The 19,296-nt window shown below is 44.9% G+C and overlaps 1 protein-coding gene across 1 annotated transcript in view; it reads right to left on the bottom strand.

Annotated features, from left to right (window-relative positions):
- The window catches only part of LOC146859794 (catalase), a 408,907-nt gene that overhangs the window by 93,187 nt on the left and 296,424 nt on the right, over positions 1 to 19,296 (bottom strand). The window contains exon 9 of the mRNA XM_085643517.1: positions 10,863 to 11,001. Coding sequence (XP_085499643.1) covers positions 10,863 to 11,001 — 139 coding nt within the window. The remainder of the gene's footprint in view (positions 1 to 10,862; positions 11,002 to 19,296) is intronic.

A 19,296-nucleotide genomic window follows, 5' to 3' on the forward strand; every position in this document is an offset into this window, starting at 1 on the left:
GTCTCGGAGGAATCCACGCCCGCGACCGCGTGCAGGTTGGGTCTGCGGCCGGTGGCTAGGCGGACGTGAGGGGGCGCCACTTCCTTGGCCACGAAAGGGACAAAAAGCAGAAGTTTTCGGTCGCAGGGCCCAGAGTCCCAAGGACTTGGCCGTAGCCCGGGAGTCCTTGAAGCGTACCAGCGCACTATCCGTCTTTTCACCAAAAAGGCGACTGCCATCAAAGGGCATATCCATGAGGGTGCTCTGGACATCCCCTGGGAAAGACGTGGACTGCAGCCAGGCGTGGCGGCGGAGCGCCACCGTAGTTGACATCGCCCTACCCAGCATGTCCGTAGGGTCTAGTCCACATCGGATAGCGTGTCGCGCTGCATCCCGCCTGTCGGCAAGAGCCTGGGCGAGCCGCATCCGGGCCTCCTCCGGACACTGGGGCAGCACGTCCTCCACCATATCCCACAGGGAGTGAGAGTAACGGTCCAAGAGGCAAGCAGTGTTCAAGGACCGCAGTCCCAAACTAAGGGAAAAGAACAGCTTCTTACCGAACTATTCAAGCCTCTTGGATTCCCGATGCGGGGGAGCGGACGGGAAGGAGGACGGGGAGGAGGACTGGGAAGTAGAGGCCTGGATAACCAGGCTCTCGGGCGTGGGGTGTTGGGACAGAAAGCTGGGGTCGCCCGGTGCAGGGCGGTGGGGCCGGGCCACGTACCGATCCACAGGAGGTACCTGTGGAGGACTTGGACCAGGTGCCCTTCAGAACGTCCACTAGTGCTTCGTTAAACTGCAGCAGAGGCTCCAAGGAGCTTGCCGACGGTTAGAGCACTTCAGTGAGGAGGTTTGTCCTCACGGCCACAGCAGGCAGCTTCAGCCCAAGGGCTTCGGCCGCCTTGCGCAGCACCACGGAAAATGCAGCACCCTCCTCCGAAGCCACAGTCGGAGGAGAGATGAAGCCAGTGGCAGGGGAAGTGTCCAGACCACTGGCATCCCCCAGCTCATCTGCCCAGTCCTGTGATAAGTAGGCCTGCAAGACCAGAGGGTCCTCAGACCCCTCCCAGTCGTCACGGTCATCCGACAGGTGGAATGATCGGAGCCGGGCGAAAGAGGAGATTGCCACCGCTACGACGCCAGGCCCGGACCGGGACTGAACCGGGGAACGGCGTTGTCCGAAGGCGACGACGGCGGCGGAGGGGTTGTGAGGTCGACCGGCGTCGTCTGGGATCCAGGCCTGGATCCCACGGGGACCTACGGCGTCGGGACCGGAGTCGACGTCGACGCCAGGGCCGGAGCCGCCGGCCCGCTACCCCCCCAGTCGAGCCCACGGGGCCCGAAGGCGCGCCGGCAAGCATCGACAGCGAAGCCAGGCCTCTCATGGCCGAGAGGAAGGCACTGATCCCCGCCGGAGTCGCGTCGGTCCCAGGGACCGGCGGGTATGGGGAAGGACGCGACTCCTGCGGCTCTGATTGAGCCGCGTGGGTAGTACCACTCGAGCCCTCAGCCGAGTCGCGCGACCAGCGAGGGGAGCCCGAAGAGCGATGTCACCTCTTGGACTTCTTACCATGCTTAGACTTACCCGAAGACTTGGAACCGGACGAGTGGTGGTTACTGCGGCTCCGCGACCGGTCCCTCGACCTCCTCCTCGACCGGGACCGTGAACGGCGCGGAGCCGACTGCCGGTACTCCAGGAGCTTACAGGACCACTCCTGCCTAGCTTTTGAAGTAAGGGCCTGGCAGTCGAGGCACAACTCGGAATCGTGGTTGGACCCCAGGCAGAAAAGGCACCGGCGATGATGGTCCGTAACCGACATCAGTCGGTGACAGGAGTCGCAGGGTTTGAAACCAGGCATCCTACTGGCACCAGAGTAGAGTCGACAAGAGACCAAAAAGAGTACAAAAAGTTTAGTCAAAAATTGACTAAGGGGTAAGCTCTTCCCGGATCGGCGCTGTCTGGCGCGGAAAAAAGAAGGATATCACAAAATTGAAGAGACAAGGGATTGAACTTTCTCTGACTCCCTTACAGATGTTTAGTCAAACGCGACCGAGAAACACTAAATAACACAAATAACTTTACTAGACGCTAAACGTGGGAAAATCAACAGATGTCTTAATACTGCCCTCACACACTTGATAGTGTCATGCTTCATCATTGGGCCGCATCATACATCCAGGTGCAGACCAACACCTTGGATGGAGCGCAATTTTTTAAGAAGATGAAGAGTAGTGGTGAGGGTAGAGTAATAAAGAAAGAAATCGAAACACAAAAGTATAACTCAACTCAAAAAGGAAAACAAATCTTCTCCTGGAAGAAGGGACCAAGAGAGGTGCAGATATAGATGTAAAACTGTCTCGAGGTTAACCCACAAATTTTATTTTTGTCAACCTCTGGCAGGATTAAAACCAACGGTATGGGGTATTCAGGGAAGGTAACGACCCTTCAATCCCCACTGCAAAAACCAACATGTTTCTGCCAGCTTTTTTACGCGCCCAACCGGGTCACTGGCATTCATCAGGGTGTTGGTCCCTATTTGCTGGTCTGTACCCCTAATCAGGTATTCTTTACCTTTTTACTTTGTAAATTAGGGTATTGCCCCAACGTCACTCTGTCTGGAGATTTCCAAGAGGATACACAATTCTACAACAAGAAAAAACAAGCATTGGCATAGCCAATAGGTCTCGCCTTTGGGACCTTATAAGTGTTTAACCATGCAACAGTTGCATAACTAAACACTTATAAGGTCCCAAAAGCGAGACCTATTGGCTATGCCAATGCTTGTTTTAACTGCTGCAATCTATTGAAGCCTATCGGAGAACATCAAAGCAGCCTTGTGGCCGCGAAAGTGATCGCGATCAAACATCAAAGCGGCCGCGAAAGTGAAAGTAATCGCGGTAAAGCGCGACGCGCGCGCCCACGCACATGCACTGTAGGTCTAGGCTGGCCTGGTAGCACTTTTTGGAGCCCTCACAAAATGTCTCGCCAGACCAGCGCATGCGCTGGGTCAGGCGAGACCTAACAAAAGAGGGAAAACACATTGTGATTTCCAGACTCATAGTTTTTCTCATTAGCCTTTACTCCAATTGAATTTCCCATGCGTCTATTTAAGTGATTAATATCCTTCATTGCAGCCTATTCATTCACCAAAACCCTAAAACCCGTGCAAGCGGACATCACCCCACACGTGAACCCCTCAGTGGCGTAAGTGCAAAAAAATCTTAATCAAGGACCTGCAAGTGTACTCACAGTGCATAAACGTTTAAAACGAAGATTTGCCCAGCCATTAGTGTCTCTAGAGCCCCAGAGAGTAAAAATCAACATCTCCTCGCAAATCTATGGTTCAACTGAGCTATTCTCTTTACAAATTCATTGTACTTACAAGAATCTACGAGTTTTTATTCTGAACCCGGGACTGCGGGGGATGGTGCTCGTCACACTCTGGATGTTTATGCACCATCGAGTAAAGTAGACAAAAGACGGGATAGCAATATTAGTGCAGCCATACTGTTGCAAAAATTCTCCCAGCCGTCTGTCATCACCTCACACTAATGAGCCTTTATTTGACTACAAATATCGTAAAGCAAACTTCACCCCACTGATATCGTCTGCTCCTCTTAATAAAAACACAGCTCAGAATTCCCACGATAGTAACGCTAGGAATAATCTTAGAACATTGGAGCCTCCAAGATATTTTTACCGCCACACCCAACAATATGTACTCACCACTCCAAAGAGACACCGTCTCCGATATCCCCTCGTACGTCCTCCGACGATACAGGTCTATTTTGGTGTAGCCTCTACATAAAAAATAAAAAAGAAGAACTGACGTCAGCGTGCGAGGGCGGCGTATAAGTACTCCGACGACGTCATCCCGGCGCACGACGCCAACGACAGACGCGGAGCCGCAGACGACGCCTAGCGATACGCAGGGGTATTGCTGACGAAAAACTTTCCGGATCCAGCCTGACGCATGGGGATATTCTAAGGTGAGGAATCTAACTAACATGTTTCTTTCAGATAGGTGGGTCACTTATTTCAAAGGGCTGTTTTTAGCACGGAAATACTCTTCTGCTGAGAAGGACTGTAGTCTTATATTAATGTACGCCCTTGTTAGGGAAAAATACGCACTCAGGTTGTCTGCACATTACACTCCAGAAACATAGGGTTAGATTACAAACCTTTTTAGAGTTCTATCTAGCGCGAACTCGACCTGAAGGTATCAGATCGCTTTACATGAGCACCAGTTGTGTTACAGATGGACACAACCCTTACATTTTTTTAATGTCTTTTTAGGAATTGCAAACTTTCCGGCACCTAGTAACAAACCTACATAAAATGTGGAAAGTGGAGTTAACTTTAATCACTTGTTTTTAAGAAAACCTGGTAGCTATCCCGAGAGCAAAAAGAACAAGGACCGGAGGACGCCGCTTTTCAATAAACGCGGGTCAGCTATGGAACTCCCTCCCAACATCAATGAGGAAAGAACCTAGCTTGACCAGATTCCGAAAATCCCTTAAAACGTTCCTTTTCCCCCAGAATGACTAACATCTCTGGATGCGGCTCAGAGGAGGTCTGTCTGTGTGTACACGTAGCGCTGGGACGCTCAAGGGCAGCCATGCGCTTTAGAAATTCTTTTTCATTTCATTTCATTTCATTTCAAGAGAGTTCCAGCTGAAACTTGCCAGCATCTGATGTGCCTACTGAACACGTCAGCGATCAACAATACGTGGAGCATTAGAGACAAAACCCTGCTACACATTTTCAAGTTTCTGATTAGCCTGGACTGAACAAATCGGTTTGTTATTGATAGTCTGCCCCAACTGAGCGCTTGCAAGATGCTCTAGGTCTTTCTGCCTGTAGACAGTTACCCAACTGGAGCAGTTCAAGTCTGCTCGCACCAGTATTGATAAGTACGTGAGCATGGGCCGATTTTGTCTTTTCCTCTACTCAAATAGACTCTTTTAGAGGTGCCCTCTAGCCAGCCTGGTTAAAACACATTTGTGAAGCAGCCACGTTTTTTGTTTACTACTTCCAAAAGATGCAGTTCATTAACTTCCATAGGCACTGCGCAATTCTGCATAAATCTATTTTTGCGGGCTAAACATATTGTGGTAGCATGTGCAACTCTGCTTACTGCACGAATCCAGAAACTTTAAAAATAAAGACAGTGGGGATTCCCCCTGAGTGCAGGTCCGTGGAATTGCACTATATTGTCAATAACCACCTGCAAAAAACTCAAAAGGTAAATAGGGCCATTGATCTCAGCGTGAAAATTGTGACTGTGCTGCTAGCTCATGAGGGGAAAACGAGGGTTATGCAGTATTTTTCGCCTGCTCTACTGCGTTTGCCACTACTTTGTCCTAAGGCTATCCAAAACACAGCACAGTGGCAACAGCTTTCTTCAGTCCTGAATCTATCTTTGACTCATGTCACAACGAAATAAGCAGCGTTTAGGTCAAACTGATGACCTGCAGATCACCCAAGATGTCAGCATGCCATCTGACATGATTTATACTTTGCTCTTAGTACGGAGCCCGTGGTTCAAATACATGAGCTAGGCAGTACTTATTTTGAGCAGGTGGCTTCCGGTGCTCGGCATCAGCACTAAATTCTCAAAACCTGCACTTATGACAGTCCACCACGTGGTGGCACGGTTTGCCTACTTTTGAGATGAGCACAAAAAACAGTGCCTAATATTTCAATATACATTAAAATGAGATCTTTACTATTCTCCTAGTATTGAGTGGCCTGGAATAGCCTGAATTGTCGCTCTTGTTGGAGTGAGATAGTTACTCATTGTACTGGTACTGTTGGCAGCACTGTCGGGCAATGGGTGTGCAAGCTCCAGTGGCCTCCTGAGAAGGAGCCTGGCACTTAACTTTTTACAAATTAAACACAACAGTTAGTCGTGGTAAAAATCACACCTATCGCATGAATCATCAGACTCTTACTCTCCTGTGCATCCTTTATCCTAGTGCGTGCATTCAAAAGTGTCCAAAAGATTTCGGCAACACATGATAAATCATAATTAATGTTATCTCTGTAGTTTCGCCATGAGATAAGAAAGCTTTTAATTTCTTACTAGTACTCAATCCCTTAAGCAAGTTTGTTTTGGGCTCTGGTTTTTGGATAAGCCAATCTTGGTGTTTTCTTTCTTTTTCAATACGATTTACTGTATTTGCAGTGGTTCCTCTCAGTTCAAGAGCATCTTGAAGAACAGAGCACAGATGTTCTGCACTTTGCACAGACAATTAAATTTAGTCAAGACAGAAGACTAATCTATATACTTAGTTCCACATTGTATAATCCGGGAATAAAATATGTTTAAAACATTTTACATGCAGGGGAGGGTGCTTGAATGACGACTTTCATGGGTTTAATCAGTTTCTTGGGACTTGGTACACTGGAGACTTGACCGGAGCCATAGGCATGGAAAATGCTTCTAACAAATATATACATTTTTTGGCAGGTGGTTTCGCTCCGAGCAAGATCTTCACCATGCAAGGCTCATAGAAGGGATTTGCTCAGCTGCTTCAGATGTGGTTCACACATCTCTCAAAGAGGTGCTAGTTGTACTCCTCGTCCTCTGAGCCCTTCCAGGCACTCACAGTTATATGGTGATCTAAGCCATGCTTCACAGGGGCTCCAATGATAACAGTACTAAAGGTAAAGGTGCTTATAACTGCTAGGCTGTGATTGCCCTAATTTTTTTTTGTTGCATATTTATATAGCGCGAACTCGAACCGAAGGTATTGGAGCGCTTTACACGAGCACCGTATTAACATTACACATTCAGGCGCGGGGAGATTAAGTAATTTGCCCAGAATCACAGGATGTTGCTCGAACCCTGGTTTCCGGCACCAAAGTCAGCAGTCTAGCCGACAGACCACATCCCCTCCCCTTGTACAAAGAGCCATTTGTTCTGATGTCTGGTGGGAGTTGGCTGTTGATATTTTGGCAGTACTTGTTATGTTTGTGATTTTTATTTTTATGAAGACAACACAGCAGCTGGGCCCTCACCCAAGCAAAACAAACATTATCTAAAAGTCACAATTCATATTTTTTTTAGTAATATAAAAGTGCACTTTAAATTAGTAGTCACCATAGTTTTTACTACGGAAACAACTCTCCATTCACTACTTATAAATTTATGCCATCTGACAATGCCGAAAATCTGGAATGGCTGCGGCCTTTGAAGACCAAAGATGGAAACTCCCCTCCTCCTCACCCCCCTCCCGATCCAACAGCTACCTACAGACTGATTTATTAGCCTAGCTATGAATATCTTAAGAGTGAGAATTCTAGAAACTAAATGCAAGTACAGACCAACCACCATGTTTCAAATGGACAGATTTCACAATATCAAAACAGCTACGGGTAGATAAGACACTCTGTAATGAGGAATACTAGTCAAATGCCATTTCCATTTAACTAGAAGAAAGTTATGAACTAGAATTAGCTCGAAATTAAGGAAAGAAATCTAGAAAATTGGATGGACCAAAACAATAGGAGGTAGCACAATTTCGGTGATAATACAAAAACCGCCTTGAAGATGCTTTTGTGAATTTCAAGGCGACACTTGAGTGGTTACGAAAAGGACAACTGAAACAAAATGGTGAGGCTACAATCTTGGCAGCACAAGATGATACTGTGCGACGTACTGATACTTGGCTATGGTACCAAGCTAAAAACAGAACTACTCTTTGTAATCAAAACAATGTGTTGAAAGTTGTAAACTAACCATAACCTAATTAATTTTTAGGAAACCAAACAAAATTGCATGAAAGTAAAAAAGTAAAAATGGATGTACTGGTGGCAGTGGTGAAACACACACAAGGCTCACAAGTTAATCGTTCGTACTTGATGTCCAATTTTCAACTCAGTTACAAGTGAGCATTAGCCTAGTATTAGTTTACTACTTTCAATATATTAGCCTTAAAGGAAATCTGATAATTGTACTTCTCAAAGTAGTTAGTCTATCAAGTTCTTTCAAAGTACAGAGATAACAATACTGTGCCCAAATTCGATGCTTTTGTAGGACTTGCAGAGACCTATTTTAGTTCCATCTAGCATTTCAATACTCTCTGTATACAGAAAAAAGAAATAAAATGGAAAACCTCTCTACGAAACCTTAATAAAGATCATCTAAAAACAAAAAAAAGATGGAAAACCTCTTGTGTAATTAGAGACAGCCAGTGCATTTGTTCCTGGACAATCTGGATATTTCATTAGCAGCATCGATATAGGGTGGAAGGGTACCCTTGCAAGGGAACTAGCTGGGCCGCTACTGAAGTAAAGCAATTAAGGCTGCAGGAGAATGCTCCTGGTGCATAAGTTAAAGTAGTCCCTGATCATATCCAAACACAAACACAGTGGGCTTGTAACTGGACTACGTGCGCCGAAAGGATCTGGTCTTCTCAAACAAATTCGTATCTTATTTATTGTGCCTGAATAAGAAAGTACTGAAACAAATTCAGTGAGATCACATATGAGAGAGTGCATGAGATAAGAAAATTTATGTTGATGGAGTACATACAAAGATGGTAAATCATTTCTTGTCTGAGCAAATTACATTAAAAAAATAGTAATGGCCTCATTGACAGTTCTCTCAAGAGTCAGTTTGGTGGCCATTACTATGATGCAGGACAGAAATGAGGTTGTGTCTTGCAATCAAGAGACCACAATCAGGTGAATTAAGCTAAAGGTGACATTAGTCTTAACATTTGAATGGGATCATTTTTGACTGTCTGGCCAACGTCTCCTAGTTTATAACATTAGCTCATTAATAAAGCGAGTGACCTTTGGCGATTGGCGATCACTCGAACACCATTTCTACAACATCTGAACCGTAGAGCGAACCCAGCACTGAAATAAAGGTTGTTAGCTGACAATTTTTCTTAGTTTGAAGAGATCTATGGATGCTTCCGAATTAAGTGGAAACACTGACAACTACAACACCAAACTGAATCTTGACAAAACGGATTACAATCCAATGGGTCATTTAAAACCATTTGCTTTAACAGCTGGTTCAGGTCAGATTTCACAGTAGTTGTATGTACACCATGCTCACATATTTTCTTAGCGCAACCAAATAGGACTGCACCATCAGCACTTTCAATGAACTGTTATCTGTGCACCAATTTGTAATGTATTTAATTCTAAATCAATAATTCACAAGTAACTGTCAAAAAAATGTCATTCATAAAAAAGATGTGGTCATAGTTGTATGATTTTTCAAGAAATAAACAAGTTAATGGTGTTCAATTCAGTGGATGGCTTAGCTTAAATCCTTTTTATGATGCAATGAGTGAATCCTTAGAACCTGCTCTTGGGCAGCATTCTGCTGTATCTGTGTGCGCTGTGCCGTTTCAGCACTTAACCTTCAGTATAATCAGCCCAGCAAAATACAGAAAAAATGAGGGCAATTGTGTGAGGCACTTAAGTAGCAGCTCACAAAAATGAGGTGGTGCTACAGCACATATAGTAAGAAAGCAAACAACAAAACAAGCATCTCTATATTCATGGTATCAATAACTGGCTATTACTCAATTGCTCAATGTGGAGACAGAAGATCGAGACAACATACAGTGCAATCTATGATTAGCACGAGGAGGAACAGTGAGATTATGAAACTAGATCTCAAAGTAAGCTACGTAGGCCACATAAACACGCTGTGTATAAAAGGGGCACCATGTGAACTTGAAAAAGAAGTAGTCTTTGACACACCGCATGTAACTTTACACTTAATTCCAACCTGACAGATTAAACTCAAATAACACATGACCTCACTGTGGCTGGCCTGTATAACAAGGTACACATCAGCCTGGGTGTCTATACAAAAGGCACCCACTTTGGAGGCATTACAAATAATGTTACTGCTACTACCTCAGACTGCATACCTAGATGTAGACCGTGACAAAGGGCAGAAATAGGACTACATATCGGGATCAGCATCAGAAATTTAGCTTTTTATGTCAAAATGATATTTTGACTCCACCCTATGTCAGTAGGCTGTTGTCAAGAGCAATCTTGCAGCCCCCGCCTGTGGTGACCTCTGTCATTTCGCAGTATTGTCTGATCTAAAATCAACTCTGGACAACAAATAACCACCTTTCAGAACTTCGAGTCATAAACAGAGTAACTAGCTTTACTATTGTTAGAATAATGGCTGCACATTGATTAACTTCAGAACTATGGATTAGCAGCCATATGAAGAATCATAATTCCACAGTAGCAATATCATTTCGGAGATCTCAATACAGCCTCGCTATCTGGTCACACCTATATAAAACAGACTTGTGTAATTGTGTGCGATCTGAAGCGTTTTGATTTAAAATTATTCTACAAATTGTGCTCAACTTATCATCTGTAAACTCCTTGACTGTGGTCAATAGACTGGCTACTGCCCAAGTCATTTTATTATGAATAATTGTTGGTTGGGTGGAGTCTTAAAGCCAGATTGTTAAACCTTTGCTAAATTATGCAAAACATTCCAGATGATTGTACCTTTTTAAATGCTCTGTTGACACGCTACCTGTAGTAGGCTGGCTGTTACATCATGCCTAATAACCAGAAAGGACGTTGTGATCTCACCGCCATCCTGGCTTAACAACAAACCAAAGTACAACAGAGCTAGTTCTATTGGCAACTACACTTTTTAACATTGTTCGAAATGTAAATAACTGAAATCAAAGAAGGGTGAACTCAGGATGAAACACAATAAAGTATAAGTGTTAAATATTCCAAATTAAATTTTAACATCACTATATACGCACACATAAACCCAAATACAGTAGTCAGTCATTATGCCAGACAATGATATTCTCAGTCGCAAATATTATGCTGAAATAAACTACATTTCACACTGCTCTTGCATTACCTTGGTTGTCAAACATGCACATGGGCCCATCTCTCTGGTAGTTGGCCACCCTAGTTTTATAAGGGCAGTTTACAGGTATCTGGAGATAATTTGCCCCCAACCGATGTCTGTGAGTATCCGGGTAAGAGAACAGACGGCCCTAAAACAAAACAAGATTCTCATCAGAAAATGTACAAGAAAAATAGTAAGTGAATGTTTCATTTTGTGATACTCTCAATAAAGCTTAATAACGGGAGACTTGGAAAAAGAGACATACACCCTGTAGAAGAAGGTATGAAATATAGGTCACAATAGCAAAAGTCAAGTATATCTAGTGGAATAGATGACAACAGTAAAACGAAAAACGATTAAGACTGTTAGTGCCTGAAATCAGCTAAGAGAAGTGCAAGCAAGAGGTAGGGTGGTACAGTATTTCACTTGAGATAACTGTGAGGATTAAAGCAACATCAAATTACTCCACATTAGATAGCCAGTGGCAAGTGTGGAAATGGTAGCACACTAACCCCAGAGCTTCTAAACCATATCACCATAAAGTATATACTATAATATCAATAGATACTAAAAGGCGGCCACATAATGCACTAGGCGCGGTATACGTTTGATAAAGAAGCCAACCTGAATAACACTGACTGCTGGGCACATTTGTAATTTAGAACTGCCTCACTCAGTTCAATGTGATTTTTGAATTTGTAGTTGCTGCCAGACCAACATTATCTGATGGTACTTTCAACGTTTTCTGTATTATTGACGAGGAGCAATAAGTTGATTCCATTTTAGTAAAATACAGTAAAACATCATTTGGGTCAAGGTGTATGCCTGAAATCCAGTTAACACGAAGAATTTGCTTTATTTGCATTTGTTCTCAACTGAAACATTATAAAATGCAAACCATTCTGTTCACAGCTTCGGTTCAGGTCTCTTAGGAGGGTCCTTTTGTAGCTTCTGTTTTTAATGACAGGGTAGCATATTATAAATGGAGCAGACTGCCCTAGTCTGTGCCACGGTGCACCTTAAACTGTCTGCACTTTGCACAGACCACATCAGAATGCTCTATCACATTTAATGCTCTACCCCAGCACATCCGCAAACTTGTGCCCATCATGGGACGGCACATTACTGAAAGGCAGACCAGCTGTTTGAAGTTGCCAGTCTACCTATCACTTTGAAGGATGCTACCGTTCTGCACTTCAGAGGGGGAAGAGATCTTCTGCAGGCAGGTGGAATTAATAATAGACTCTAGGTGGATGCCTGGGTGGTCCTCGGAAGCCCCTTTTCCTTGTTCCCATGTGCGCCATCACTTTGTGGCTTGTGGCTGGGCTTCCATGTTTGTAATACATATATAAAAAGAGTAAATTACTATGGACTAATTGTTTTAAACATTTATCAGTAACTCAGATACACGTACTACTATATGAAAGCAATTTGCAACTAATTTTTGTGACCTGTAAAGATTTGAAAAGGACTGACCATTGTACTAACAGGCTAATTAACTGGTTCTTAAAAATCCGACTCGTAGTGGGTCAGTTTCCGAACTATCTAATGTATAAATCATGAGACAGGCTGCAAATTCCACTACCTATGATCTAATGTCATCATAACAATAATGGTTTGCTGAGGCCAGCATACTACCATGTCTGATTGCTTTTAAATGAAGGTTTTTTTTTTTATGCAGCTCGTTTTCCCTAAAGTTTTCAAACAATTTTTTTTAACTTGTAGGCAGTGGTTCTGTGGTCCACTGCTTATGTCTAATTGTTTTTTTAACCATTTGTAAAGGAGAAGGGGTCCCTTAAGGCCCCTTCCAATTTGCAAATGGGTCACCCACTTGCATTCAGAAGCTGCTGGATTTTTAAGGTTTTGCATAACAAAACAATCATACATACCATAAGACAGTGGTTCTTAACCTGTGGTCTGTGGCCCCTAGGTGTCTGCAAAGCCTATTCAGGGGGTCCGAGATGGCATAGAAAATTAATGAAGTAAAAATAAATAAAGAAGTAAAATGTACAGCTGAAAAGGTTCAAACATTCTGGAAATGTTAGGGAATTTGATTTGAAATTGGAGGCAAAAAACTAAGTTAGCGTCCTCACATGAAGTCATGGTAGCAGTGCAAGTGGGTCAAACAGATGCAATTTTGATATCGGCTTGTGAATTAAATGAAAATGTTTGCTTGATCATTGCTTCTCTATTTTTCTGTATTGTTTTGGGGTTCAAAGAATCAAAAATGCACAGGACAAGGTCCCTGGCTTCCAATAATTATTCAGATGGGGGTCCCTGGGTACCAGGAATGATTACGGGAAGGTCCACAGAAGTCAAACGTTTAGGAACAACTGCCATAAGGATTCAGTACTTAGAAGGACGCCTTTAGCGCGACAAGTCAATACGTACATTCATTTACCCATTGATAACTTAAGACAATAAAGGTCAAATAATGCATGAGCAGCCTGGAAGCAGAATATTTTAATGACTCAAACAAAAATAAATGTAATTAGTAGGATGGTTGAATAGGTACTAAGTGCTCCTAGTGATCACACAGTTAAGACATTTGAAAATTAAAAAAGGGAATGTCTGCCACGGACAGTGAAGATTCGAACTGGTGGTCTTTCAACTGCTCTGAACTGTAGATAGTCATCTTTGTGTTCTGGGTGATTTTCAAGCCTAGTTCTGTAACTTTCAAAAACAACAATTGATGGACAGAATGCAGAACAATGTCATACATTCACCCCAGTACAGAGATCTGGGCCTAAATCCATCGTTTTTTTGCTCACCATGCCATTCCAGTTTGAACCCAGCCATATGCAAATCAGTCTTGACCCTGTGCCTCATGGGAACAGTCCAGCCCAAACTGCCAAGCCAGGTCCTCCCTGGACTGGAAACAAGCATCCTAGGACCGGTTTCGGGGTTTTACCCCTCTTCAGCCAGGATAGCTTGATTCCAGTGGCATGGAGAGCACAGGACTCACGTCTGAGCATACCCGTCCCACTCGGGGTGACAAATGCAAAAACAACAATTGATGGACAGAATGCAGAACAATGTCATACATTCACCCCAGTACAGAGATTTGGGCCTAAATCCATCGTTTTTTTGCTCACCATGCCATTCCAGTTTGAACCCAGCCATATGCAAATCAGTCTTGACCCTGTGCCTCATGGGAACAGTCCAGCCCGAACTGCCAAGCCAGGTCCTCCCTGGACTGGAAACAAGCATCCTAGGACCGGTTTCGGGGTTTCACCCCTCTTCAGTCAGGATAGCTTGATTCCAGTGGCATGGAGAGCATGGGACTCGCGTCTGAAAATACCCATTCCACTCGGGGTGACAAATGCAAAAGCAACAATTGATGGACAGAATGCTGAACAATGTCATACATTCACCCCAGTACAGAGATCTGGGCCTAAATCCATCGTATTTTTGCTCACCATGCCATTCCAGTTTGAACCCAGCCTGAAATGCCAGAAACCGGTCCTAGGAAGCTTGTTTCCGGTCCAGGGAAGACCTGGTTTGGCAGTTCGGGCTGGACTGTTCCCATGAGGCACAGGGTCAGACTGATTTGCATATGGCCATGTCTGAACTGTGGTGGCAGAGTGGGCTAAAGAACGGTGATGGATTAAACCCAGATCAGTTGACTGGGGGTGAGTGCTTGCAATGTTCAACACTCCGTCCATCATTTCCTTTGGTTTTTGCTTTGTTCGCCATAAGTTGGCAGGGTATGCTCAGACGTGAGTCCCTTGCTCACTTTGCCACTGGATTCAAGCAAGCCTGGCTGAAGACGGCTGAAATGCCAGAAACCGGTCCTAGGAAGCTTGTTTCCGGTCCAGGGAAGACATGGTTTGGCAGTTAGGGCTGGACTGTTCCCATGAGGCACAGGGTCAGACTGATTTGCATATGGCCATGTCTGAACTGGGGTGGCAGAGTGGGCTAAAGAACGGTGATGGATTAAATCCAGATCAGTTGACTGGGGGTGAGTGCTTGCAATGTTCAACACTCCGTCCATCATTTCCTTTGGTTTTTGCTTAGTTTTGTAACTTAGCACAATTCCAGCCTATGTTGAAAATTCAAGTCTTCTCATAGTCTGCCCATACTTCATATTGACTCGATTGATTGATTGATCCTCTCGAACGGGCACAAATATTTAAATGCCCCTAAAGGCTGTCCCAATGATGGCTTTGTAACTAACCTATAAGGTCGAAACGTCGTCACTTTAGCAAACAGACTAGGTTTTCTCCTATTTAATGAGAGAGTATAATGTGTAATAACTACTGGATACCTCCCATTGTTAGGTAAATGCAAGTTGTTTGCTTTGTAAACCATCATTCATTTTTATGGTTATTTACCGTATGATCAGTAGGGTCAACAAGTGCTTGATTCGCTATCCAGTTAAATACATGAATTTATGTTTTACTAACATATTCTGCTTCCAGGCTGTCGTTCATTTTTTTTATTCCAACGGTCTTAAGTTACCTTTTGGATCTCCGGGCGCCCTGGGCTTTGTTTCTCTATTTCACATAGCTCCTGGTCTGCACTTTCCACGTCAGCTACTGACGTGCAGCACATTCCAATGGACGTCGCCATTCTCCGGCCCCAAATTACTGCCTTAAAGGCGTCCCATTCTATCAGTCTGGATTTTGTGGTGTCTGCGTTTTCAGAAAAGTAGTGGGTTATGTAACCTCTAGTGTCCTCGAGGAAGACCTGGTCCTCCAACACCTCCAACTTTAGTCACCAGGTGGGATGGACTGATGTCTTGACCCCCATTTTATTCATATCAGGACTGGATTGTGGTCAGAAATTGTGTGGGCCAGGTATTTCCCCCCCCCCTCTAACCCCCCCTGTACTAGGGCATGTGTGTTAGGAGAACACAGGAAGGTATCCAACCCAACGTGCAGTTTGTGTAAGTGTGAAAAGTGAGAATATTCCCCATCTAGAACATCTGTACATCTCCATGTGTCCACCAACTCCCACCTGGTTTGTCACTCTGAATGCCACTGATGAAATATTAAGTTTACGATGTTCTGCTTCATTTCTCATTTGTGCGATGTGTTTGTCCCTATGCTTAACTCATCTGAGTGTAAACTGTCGATCCCTGGAATGTGGTTTACAACCAGATGTACATTTCTTGTGACTGCCCACTTGCAGATGGACTGTGCCAGTCTAGACTCTACTGCTCTGAATCTGCCTGTGGAAGTCTTTTAAAGTCCGAGAGATAGTTTGTTATAGTCCACGGCACCTCTTGTGTAGCTCACAGTCCCAAATCTTCTGCTGGCTAATGTGAGACCCCTAACCAATATGTGCTCGGTCTTTTTTAAGGTGACTTTGGAAAGAACACTTCCCTTTTCAATATGTACCTGCAGTTGCCTCAGTTGATCTCTTCGCTGACCCTGTCTGTTACAGCAACTAGATCCTCTCATTTTTCCAGAGTTTTAAATCACAGTTTGTTAAACCATTTCTGATGTGTAATCTATTGTTTGGAATCAGATGAATAGAAGATAGTATGATATCAAACAGTTTCAAACTGTCCTCAACATCAGAGAGGGAGACGTCTGGTAAAGGCAAGCCTGCTCCTACAATGCCTGAACCCTCTTCAAATTAGGGTACATGTAGTAACTCCATGTGAGAAAGTGCCATCTTTCTTGCATGGTATGCCCCACTTTTTGCTGAATGTACTTTGACTGAGTGTGCCCTGGACTCCTGCCAATCAGGTGCCCAGGGCCTATGTTCCTTCCCTAAAACAAACCAAACCCAAATTGGCAAACCCTGGCCACATGTCAGCCCCTGGTAAATGGTACCCTAGGTACCCAGTGCCTTGTGACCAGGAAAGGCCTCTAAGGGCTGCAGTCCTCCTTGTGCCAACCTTAGAGGCCCTGTACCCTTACACACACACCCTTACTTACACACACACACACACACACACACGCTCACACACACACACACACACACACACACACACACATATACACATACACATACACACACACACACACACACAGAGCCTTGGCAAGCTGAGTGTTTGGGTGCAAGACAAAAACAAAGTCGACATGACACACATCCCTGTGTGCCATGCCCATCACCTACACTGCCATGGCATACATCAGCCACCCCTCTAGCTGGGTGCCTTATGCCAATGGTGTGGGCACAGGAGCAGGAGCCCTGTGCCCCCTACAGTGCCCAGGTCCATTCCTGAGCACTGTAAGTACAGTGCTGCCATTTAAGAGTACATGGTGCTGAGAGCTCGTCAAACACGAGCTCCACAGCAGCAGAATGGCAACACTAAAGACTGAGAAGTTTGGTATCAAACTTCAGCACATTAAACCCACACTGATGCCAGTGTAGGATTTAATTTACCAAGCACCCCCGAGGGCATCTTAGAGGTGCCCCCTTAAACCTAACCTACAATCCACGTCTGCTCTGAGGCTGCCTAGGCTGCCACCCAGCAGACATGTTGCTGGACCCCTGGGTAGGAGAGCCCCTGCTCTCCTGGGCCTGCAACAATGCACATCCTGGGCGAGGTGCTAAATCTCCTCCCCCAGGATGGGCAGGGGGAAGCTTCAAAGGCATGCCGCCTCTGTGAGCTTCCCCAGGCCACTGCAACCCCCCACTCTGGCGGGAAGCTCTGGCCGGAAACCCCAAATAAGGACAGGGGATGTGCCAGCCTGCCAACCCCACCCCTCAGGTGGGGGAGGCGAGGTGAAGCACATCTCCAGGCTCTCGCACCTCTTGAAGATGGGGAGCCCTACCCTATCAGGACTAGGCTACTGCCCCCCTCTCACAGGAGAGAGGCAGGATAGGGAGTGTACCCACCCCAGGACAGGACATTGGTCCCTGCCCTTCACCTACCTGTAACGCCCCTAAATCTAGTATTTAGGGGCACCCTGAACATTCCTCCCCCAGATTCCAGATTCAAAACTACAAAGAAGAGCAAGAAGAAAGAAGACCTGCCCTGCAGCTGCTAAAAAGAGGAAGACACCAACTGCTTTGGCCCCAGCCCTACCGGCCTGTCACAGGGGCATGCAGGCTGCAAGGCAGTGGAATGTGCCCGTGAAGGGGGTCCAAAAGGTACCCTGGGTACCAGCTACTAGGGACTTACAGGGGGCAGAATTATCATCTTGGAATTTATTTTTAGGGCAGGAGCACTGGCACGGGGCACCTGGTTTGCAGGGGCATGTGCACCACATTTGAAACCGCATCAAATCCAGGCAAAAAGTGGTGGGCTAACCATAAAAAGGAGGTACTTTCTCACAGCTTCTCAACTGTATTAAGTTATTACAGTGGAGTTCTGAAATCAGAATGCCTGTCAGAGCAATCAGAGATTGTGAAAAGTGGGTCACACAACATAATTACTGCTGCAGTTTAAACAAGGCATACTGGACCTTCTTCTGATAACTCCTTATAAAATTAAAAAGTGTTCAGTAGAAAGGAGATATTTATGGTAACTTATTTTTTTAAAATCTAAATTATAGGTCATTGCAGGATCTGATTTTTAATCTGATTTGCAAATCTTTATTGCAAGCATGACTAACTGCTTTTTGCTACCTGTTTAATTTCCTAGCTCAGAATCTGCTGTTATTCTTATCTGCAATAAAAGTGAAAGTTAACAGGGACTGTTAGTGTTAGTGGTAAGGATGATGGCATGACAACGAATCAAAGAATAAATTACCCCCTGCCGGACATTATCAAGTTATTGAACCTCATCTTAGAGTTCACTGACCTTAGAAAAACTCTGTCTTTAGGCTTGTTTCGCTCTATGGTCATGGAACTTCTTGGTGACTAGCAATACCATTATAATGTGCAGCAGGGAGTGTGTACACACACGTACGTACACACACACACACCCCCTTACTTGTGTAACGATATATCTGTAAGAGACATTAGTTAGTGATAGATTCCTTACCTTAGAATATCCCCAGGCGTCAGACTGGATCCGGAAAGTTTGTCAGCAGTACCCCTGCGCGTCGGTAGGTGTCGTCGTGCAGCTCCGCGTACGTCGCTGGCGTAGTAGCCGCCGAGATGACATCATCAGAGCACCATATACGCACCCACACGCGCTGAGGTCAGTTCTGTACACAACTTTTCCGTACCAGGAGCGCAGAGCCATGCCAGAGACCGACTAATGATGCAACAGAACTAGGGTCCTAAAAGGGATGACCTGAACCCTAGAGAACAGTTCGCAGAACGGGGAGGATGGGCGGGCGGTAGGGAATCACTAACTAATGTCTCTGAAAGATATATCGTTACACAAGTAATTTGTGCATCTGAAAGAGACACTTAGTGATAGATTCCTTACCTTAGAATACTTACCCAAGCAATACCAACCCCGGTGGTGGTTCTGCGAAGTGAGATTACACCAGAAAGTCACGGAGAACCAAATGGCCAAAGAAGCAGTCTCTCCGGACCTGTCAAGGAAATATTGCTTAGTGAAAGTATGCAACAAGGCCCAAGAGGCCGCCTG

The sequence above is a fragment of the Triturus cristatus genome, chromosome 3_1, assembly GCF_964204655.1.
Source record: "Triturus cristatus chromosome 3_1, aTriCri1.1, whole genome shotgun sequence".
Lineage (NCBI taxonomy): Eukaryota > Metazoa > Chordata > Amphibia > Caudata > Salamandridae > Triturus > Triturus cristatus.